This window comes from Pteropus medius, unplaced genomic scaffold (assembly GCF_902729225.1).
Source record: "Pteropus medius unplaced genomic scaffold, Ma_sr-lr_union100, whole genome shotgun sequence".
In the NCBI taxonomy this organism is placed as follows: Eukaryota; Metazoa; Chordata; class Mammalia; order Chiroptera; family Pteropodidae; genus Pteropus; species Pteropus medius.
The window spans coordinates 8984546-8993715 of NW_024344378.1; the positions used below are offsets into that span (position 1 = coordinate 8984546).

A 9170-nucleotide genomic window follows, 5' to 3' on the forward strand; every position below is an offset into this window, starting at 1 on the left:
GGCCCGACCCTGCTTAGCTTTCAAGATCAGACGGGATCGGGTTTGTTCAGGGTAGCATGGCCATAGACAGTTTAAATCTTAAAATATGAATCTGAAGCATTTTGAAATAATGAAAATACTAAACTTCCTGTTTTTTCTCAACTGTGCTGGCATTAGGAAGGAAACCGCGGGCACAAACTGCGAGAAAACGGCTGCCAGTGCCTCAGACTTAATTCCATAGACACATCTAGAGCAACGGGGAGAAAACTGGCTTTTGCAGATAAAAGACCTCAGAGGACCTCTGTCAACAGACATCTTATGATTAGAGGAGGATTAAAATGAAAGCAAGCGCCTTGTTGGTGGAAATGGCACCAACGAAACTGGGTCAATAATCTGAGTGTCTCTTCCTGCATGTGTTTGACTGGACCTCAAGTAAGATGCAACAAAGAATGAATATCAGAAAGTACAGGTCGGCGTGAGGGTCCAGGGCTACAGGAAGCCTGAGAACGATATCTACATCTCCTTTTCCTTCCTTTAGAAACAAAAGCAGACCACACAAGAACCCTTAACGTTTCAGTAAGAAACAAGACAAAAATTTATTTTTTTTGAAAGTGCTAATGTACCAATTCTAGATAGCAACTTTGAACATTCTGGACCTCATATTTTCCACAAGACTCTACTGTAATCGGTATCATTCATGTATCTGTCACAAATATTTGATTCTAAGATGCTTTGATCAAATCTCAGATGGCTGATCAATTCTCTACAATTTATTTGTTTTCCTGAAGATCTTTCTGTGCCAATGTCTGAAAAGAAAACATAATAATTATTCATAAAGAAAAGAAATTTCTTAATAAAGGAATTACATAAAATTTATGTAAATTTAACACAATAACTGGTCATTTCTAAATTTTATTTTTTAAGTTTTTATAAAAAAGTGTAAATCCCAACATAACCCAATTGAACATTTTTAAACAAGAAAATGTTTACAAAAAATAAACATGAAATAAAATGTAGTATGTTAAGTTCAAACTATATTTTACATTACTTTAAAGCTAGCTATACATGTCTCCAATTAAAATAGAGCACGGCATATACTGTGTTCATTTTGTAAACAACAAAAGTAAGAGGTTAAAAGCAATTTAAAGTGCTTCCACACAATCTGAAAATAAGTTTCCAATAATTAAATCCAAAGTTTTCGAGATCGTAAAAATCTGTAATAAGAAAGTTTTAGGATCAAATATAATAAAAGTATAATTTATGCCTATCAGAAACAAAAAGCTTTTAGCATTATGATAGTAAATTCCTTTAGTGCATTAATCCTCTAATAGCAGTTTCGGTCAAGAGAATGTTGTGAGGTCAGGTTTGAATTTTTGTAAACTTAGTTTAAACCTGTACATATTCTCTTTGAGTATAACTTTCTATATGTCACACTTAGCTCTCCAGAAACTCAAAGCACTTCACAGATTTATATGCTGACCTTAGTTTTGTTCATTGCTGCTGTTTTTTGTATCTCATATAAATCCCTGTGAATGGCAAAACACAAGTTCACTGACACGTATGCCAGTAAAACCATTCTTACTAGTGGGTGAATAATGGTGATCAGAAGTCAGAGAGTCAATGATGGCTTACCAACTCCAAAAATTCGATTTCTGCTTGGAGAGCTTCATGAACACTTTGCATGTCATCTTCCTTATGAAGTTCTAATTCTTTTTTAAGTCTGTTTTAAATGAAAAATTCCCTATTAGCTCAGCAATAAACTTTTATCATTTCTTTCACGTGGATGGTGGCAGGTTTGCAGCTCTATCATCAGAATTTCAAGTTAAAAATAAAAAATTTGGAAAGAAATTTTAAGCCTCTATAATTCTGTAAGGACTACATAAAATTTTAGAAAAAATACTCCCATAAAGGAAATAAGATAGACTGAATAATAACAGACACAACAATTAGGGTAATTAAAAGAGAACAAAATGTGGTTCAGTGGGGGAAACTACAGTATTGTCTGAAGACCTCTACAGGTCTTGGCCACCAACAAGCTAAATGACCTCGGCTAAATCATCTAGCCTCTCTGAACCTCACCTAAAAATTTTAAGTACAGAAAAAAAGTGACCTCTGAGATTTCTTCTTGCTCTAAAGTTAAACATTAACTTTATAGTACGTATATATTATTAAAATACGTTTTAATTTGAGAACGATAAAGTAATATCCATGTTTTTCCCAATCAAATCTTTAACTTTTAAATATTCTGAAATTCCTTTTTTCAAAAACTATTTTATGTCCGGTTTTTAAAACTTTATTTATTTAAATTAGTTTCAAGTATACAGGGCATTGGTGAGACATCTATATAGTTCATACAATGATCCCCCCAATTGCTCCTTCCCTTCCCTAGCCCTCCATCTAGCTATCATATTAATGCTAAATGCATTCCCTCTGGGTGCTCCCCATCCCCGTGACCAACTATCAACTAACTTGTACTTCTTTAACCCTTAACCCCATTCCCCCAGCCCCCAAACCCCTCCTCTGTCCATCACCAAATTGTCCACTATATTTGTGAGTCTGTTTTTGATTAGTTTGTTCTTTCTGTTCCTTAGATTCCACATATAAGTGAAATCATATGGAATTTATCTTTCTGTCTGACTTATTTCACTCACCAGAGAAAACCAAAACAATAATTCATAAAGATCTATGCATGCCAATATTCATGGTGGCACAATTTACAATAGCTAAGATATGGAAGCCACTTTTATTTCCATTTTTAATGTGGAAAATAATGAAGAAACAGGCTTACATTCCTTCCAAAAAGGAAAAAACATAAGCAAATCTATGACTGTGGTGGGAGAAATAGAGAGCTAGGACCTGAGACTGGGCAGCTAGGAGGGTGAGGCTGCCCTGAGGGCAGATACTAAGAGCAACACTGCTCTCACAAACCTGAGCAAGTAGGACCAGCCACAAGGTGAAAAGCAGAGATCAACTTGAACCTTTAAGGGGAGGTTGACAGGGTCCTAGGCCAGTGGCATTCCCCATATACTAGCAGAAGCAAAAGAAAATCCTCTAGGAAGGCAAGTTTAACATTATTTAGGCTCATAGGCCTCCCACGCGCTAAGGGCAAACGATGAGTTTACAATCAGAGATCACCAAGTACCCAAGAAGGCAAATCACTATACGTAAAGGTGAGCAGAGAAAATAAGCAACAGATTATAACCATAATATATAAAGAATTACAAGTCAATAAGAGAAGGCCAACACAATAGAAAATTTACCAGATTATTTACAAAAGAAGATAACTAATGGCTAATAAAAATATAAAAAGGTGCTCAACTTCATTAGTCTTCAAGAAAATACAAAAGAAAAGCACAATGATCCACCACATACCCACCAGAATAACTACAATGAAAAACAGGCAATATCAAGTGCTGACAAAGCTATGAAGAAACTAGAATTCTCAGATGCTGCTGGCATAGGTTATCATTTTGTTTTTGTTTTTTTACTTTTAACCTATGTCTCTCTTTTTAAAGTGAGTTTCTTGTAGAACCATATAGTTGTGCCTTACTCTTATATCTAATATGATAATCTGTCTTTTAGTTGGTGTGTTTAGATCACTTACAATTAACATATTTGGCTGGATTAAAAATTTGGTAATTGTTTTCTAATTGTTCCATCTGTTCTTTATTCTTTTTTCTCTTTCTGCCTGCTTTTATATTGACTGATTTCTTTATGATTATATTTTATCTACTCTTCAGTTAATTTTTAAACATATTTTTTAAATTTTATAATGTTTGTACTATGTTTACAATATACACCTTCAATTTGTTACTATGCACTCTCAAATAATATTATATAACCATACTTACAGTATGAGAATTTTATAACAGCGTTTCCAATAACTCCCTATTTTTTGTTCTCATTGTCATCGCATATTTTTCTGTTCCATTTACCATAAACATAAAATATATTGCTAGTATTTTTGCTTTAGTCATTTATTTTTTAGAGCAGTTAAAAATAATAATAAAAAAAGGCTTTTAATATTTACTTTCATTTTTAACCATTTCTGGAGCTTTTTTCCCTTGGAGTAGCTCCAAGTTTCTATCTGGTATCGTATTTTTTTTTTCTGAAAAACTTACTATTGTCCTTTTTGATAATATAGTCTGTCCTCAAGGAACTCTATACACTATATTTGTTAAAAATATCTTAATAAATTTTAATTTAAGAAGCATATTTTCATTGAGAATTCTCAGTTGACAGCTCTCACTTTAGATCTTTAAAGATGCCATTGCTTTGTCTTCTGTTCTTCATGCTTTCTGATGAGAAGTCTACTATAATTCGTATCCTTTGTATGTAATGTGTCTATGTCTTTTTTTCTCTGCCTTCCTTCATGATTTTCTCTTTATCAGTGTTTTTAAGAGGTTTGACTATAATGTGTAAAGATGTTTGCTTTTAAATGCTGCTTGGAGTTTTCTGAGCTTCTCGTATCTGCGCTTCGAAGTATTTCATTATTTTTGAAAAATTCTCCGCCATTGTCTCTAGCACTACGGATGTTAGAATGGTATGAATGAATCTCAAATGCACTATGCTAAATAAAAGAAGTGAGGCGAGAGGCTACATAGCATATTACTTCACTTATATGACATACTGGAAAAGACAAAACTAGGAAAAGAAAATAGATCAGGGGCCAGGAGGGGATTGTGGGCCTTGATTATAAATGGGCAAGTGGGAACATTTTGGGTGACGGAAGTATTCTGTTTTGATTATGGTGATGGTTACATAACTGAATGTTTGCCAAACAAATAGAACTAAGTTATATTTCAATAAGCCTGCCTTCAAAAAAAGACAATGACAGGAATCCAGGTTCCTACAGAATGACAACCACCTAAACAAAAACAATCACTTAATAAGACCAAATAATGCCACCCATAGACTATACTGACAAGCTAACTAATAAACCGAGGATATTACAAATTTGAAATTACATTTAAATAGGAAAATAAACATCTAAATCCAGTAGAACCAGCTCTGAAGTCTACACAAATGCAGAGAGTGAAGCAGCAATTAAATGGAAGAGAGGAGAAAGGAAAGGGAAGGCAGGGAGATGCAACGCAGGCTAAATGATTCTCATAAAGAGCAAGTTCCACCATATGTGAGCAAACACTGACACCAGGTCTGAGGCCTCATGGTTGACAATATGGGCTTTTGCAGAATTGAAAGACTTTTTTTGTTTGTTTTGTTTTTAATCAATGGCTTTTTACTTTGAGGGTGGACAGGATTGATGTGTTTTTGATTTTGTGACTTTTGTTTCTCCAGGGCCCTTAATTTCCATCTCTTGCTTTATCCTTGTCTTTAAAGGTTGTAGCCCTTCCAAGTTCTATTTCTCACTCCAAAACTATAGCTGAAATGGAAAAAGTTTTCAAAGAAAAATATTATCAATAAAAAGCAAAATCACTTTTAGAGACCAAATAATCGCGATACTACACAAATTGGTCCAGAGTATAAAAATAAGAAAAACAGTTGACTTCTTTTCTGAAGCAAGTATAACGATATCTAAACCTGATAAAGATAGTACAACACACACACACACACACACACGAGAATGAAACACAATAACATAACGTAGGACAGCAATTACATCTTAGGTAAGGAAGGGAGTGTGAGATAAAGGAGTTGTCCATGGCTAATGCAAGTCATTGGTAATGTTCTACAGGTACTCACTGTATTATTGTACTTTCAAAGTTACAAATAGTTAGGGAAGGAAAATACAGTAGTTATAGGAAACAATACCCTATAAATGTGAAGTTCATTGTGTTCTGAACTTTGAGGAATTTAATGGTAAATAGAATTCTGAAAGAATGCTCAAGAAGGAAAGATAGAACAAATTATTAATTTTGAGCATTAGATATTTACACAAGCATAAAACCTTTGTAATAAATATCTTTAAGAGTAAGTGGAAGGTTAAATGGAGAGTTAGAATGTACCACGGATGTTGCTATACAATGTACATAAGGCTTCATTTTAATATATTTCTTTTCAAATAAAATAGAGATCTTTATTCCCACCATACTACCAATATTTGCTGCTCCCCCTTTTCAGTTCAAACAGACTACAGGTTCTGTAAAATCTTTCCTGTCCATCAGAATTGGGTGGTGACCACTTTCGCTTTTAGTTAGCTAACGAAAACAATGAGAGGCTATTGAAATTAAGGAGGGTGTTTAGAGCAAATTATAGGAAGTATTTCACTATTCAACATATAATCAAGCCACAGAATTTAAATCTGCACTTAAAGATTGCTGTTGCTAGCTTTAAAAGAGGCTAGATGATAACAGTATGAATATTAATACATTTGCAGCTAGCTAAAGCTATATAATAGTAAGCAGATCTTATGCCTCAGTGCATAGACTGATTGCTTACAGGAGTCAAGAAGGATTTCCTTCACCGACTGCATAATAACTAAGGGCAGTGTGCGTTGGTTATTGACGCCTTTCTCTCAATGATGAGGATGGGCCAACATTGCTAGTTTACCAAAACTTATGTTCCATGTATTCTTATGATTTCCTGCATCATTCCAAATTTTTTTTCAGTTACCTCTAAGTGTCATAGAAAAGCATAACCAAAAAGCCTTAACCTACAGAACACCCTTTTGAGAAAGAGAACTGTGCACAAGTACTATTTAAGTAGAAAAGAGGAAATATTTCACCCAAAGTCCTAGGACACAAACTCAACTGCTATTAAAATTTAGGCATATTTCATTGTGGTCTTTTCTTTCTATATAATAGTGATTATATAATAGTGATTGCATAATTTTGCCTCCTAAGTTTTTCTTTTGCTTAATGCTTATCAAATACATTTCCCCCAGTAAATTAATCATGCCTGTTAGTACCATTTAAGATAAATATTAGTAGTCTAAGTGGCTAGCTGACAGTTACATAATCATTCATTTATGGTACAGCATTTAATTTGTTCCTTTTTTTCCTACCATAAACAACATTTCTGTGAACACTTTCGTGCATAAAGTTTCTTCTGTATTTGGAATCATTTTCCTTAGGAAAGAGCTCATAGTGGAATTGTTGGGTCAAATGGCATAAACATTTTTAGGATGCTTACAATAATTTACATACTTCAAATTGCATTCTAAACATATGCAATGTATACTGCCACAACGATGTATAAATTATCTCTGTATCACACTCTTGCCAATTTTGATTATGGTCACTTAATATCTTTCAAAATTTGATAGAAAAATGATATTCAGTGGTTTGGGGTATAATTTATATTTAACTGATAAGCAGTTTAACTGAATTATCTTATCATCTTGATATCCCTTGTACTTAGGGACATTAAGGCATTTAATACATTTGTTGGATAAATACATAAAAAAAATATTGATTTTAATGTTTTCTGATTTTTTTATCAGTTGAATATCTGGTAAAATGTTATCCCTTATTTGTCATAATTACTATAAATTTCTACCACTTTATCATCCCAAGCTGATGGCTTTTTTTGACACATGGGGTTTAAAATCTTACATGTTAAGTCTGTAATCTTATCCTTTTTGGTTTTCTTAATCACATCAGAGGTTTAATAGGTAATCTTTTCTACTTTTCGCTAGTTTTTCTATGGCTCAACTTTCTTATTATTTCTCTATATTAATACATATAAAAATTATTTGAGTGCCATTTAAGCACAAAACACTATTTTAAAAGTTGTACAGGGCATTTTCTTTCATGTACATTTTATTTCTGAAAGTAGGGTTGAAACCTGAATGTGTGAAAGCAGAATTTCAATTTTCTAATTATGCTTTCCCTCAGTCCAGGCCACCAGCAAAGCGGTAAGAACCTTCACAGGGATGTAAGACTGAACCAGCGAGATCTGCTAAGAAGGTAAAAAAAGGGTTCTATCATCACCTCTGTTACCCCAAATCCTGGGTTGGTGGGATTAGGCATCTCCTTTCACCACATGTTATCTATCCTCTTCCCCATTCCTATACCAAAGAGGATCATTTATAAGGGTAAATATATAAAAAACAAAATTTTAAATCTTATAATATAAATGATATTAATGAATTTTGAAAATGGTTACTTTAATATTATATATGGCTCATACAATAAGCAAAATTATTTCCAAGTTTAGGGATATTTACAGTTAGGCACATTTCCATCAGAATATAACTTTTAAAATAATCAACTGATTCTATCATCAAAATTTCCCTTGTATTTACTGAGAAGCTTTAATAACTATAGCATATGCCAAGAATTCATTAAACAGGGGATCTCTATTAGTTTGAAGGCTTCATAATCAATGCTGTGGAGACACTTCTCTTAGTGAATAAATGATGAAGTTTTACCAGAAAAAAGGCCGTCAACAGAAATATTCAACAAAATACATAGCTAAGAATGATCCTAGAATTAAATGGAGATTTTCATATTTTATAAATATTAAAAAAGGAGTTTAAAAACGAGTTAGCTACAGATATAGAATTATTTTGACTAGTATTTTCCAGAAATTTTAAAACTGTGACCTTGTTACACTCATCCACCTTGAGTTCATTCTTGTTGATAGTATAGAGTACCACAAAGTAAATATGCAATATTTTCTCAGTGTAGCCTGAATACAATTCTATTACTCTGCTAAATGATGCTTATTCTAAATAATGTTTCAGAAACACTGCCACAGTGTTTAAGGATACATTTATAAAAATATGTCTAATTTTGAATATTTAGAAACTCTTACACATCTATCAATGGGAGAAAGTAACGTAAATATGACATCTTCATATACTGGTATTAAAAGAATGAAGTGGATCAGTACAAACTAACATGAGAAATGGCTATGATATTTTGCTAAGCAATAAGGCAAATTACAGTAAGTGTGATCCCATGTTTTGCTAAACATACACACTGAAGGTTTCTAGAACGAGGCAATGAGAGAGGAGGCTTTGACGTTTTCCATTTTTGTAGTGTTTGAATTTTTTATTCAATCAATATAACCTACTCTCAAAATCTGAAACTATCTATACATACTTGGCAAAATAAAAAAATATATACATGTGTAAATATACATTTTTATCTGTATATCAAGAGATTGAAAGTATTTTAATATTATCAGGTGTTTATGCCTTCTTATAAATCTAAGGACCATGAATGTGACCTCTATGACCAACTTATATGGATGACTTTTTCACTGAAGAGGCAGCAGCATTGATT

General features: G+C 32.9%; 1 protein-coding gene across 1 annotated transcript in view; it reads right to left on the bottom strand.

Moving 5' to 3' along the window:
- Window positions 1–749: 749 nt before the first annotated feature.
- The window catches only part of CCDC172 (coiled-coil domain containing 172), a 47142-nt gene continuing 38721 nt past the window's right edge, over window positions 750–9170 (bottom strand). Inside the window, exon 8 of the mRNA XM_039872418.1 lies at window positions 750–785. Coding sequence (XP_039728352.1) covers window positions 750–785 — 36 coding nt within the window. The remainder of the gene's footprint in view (window positions 786–9170) is intronic.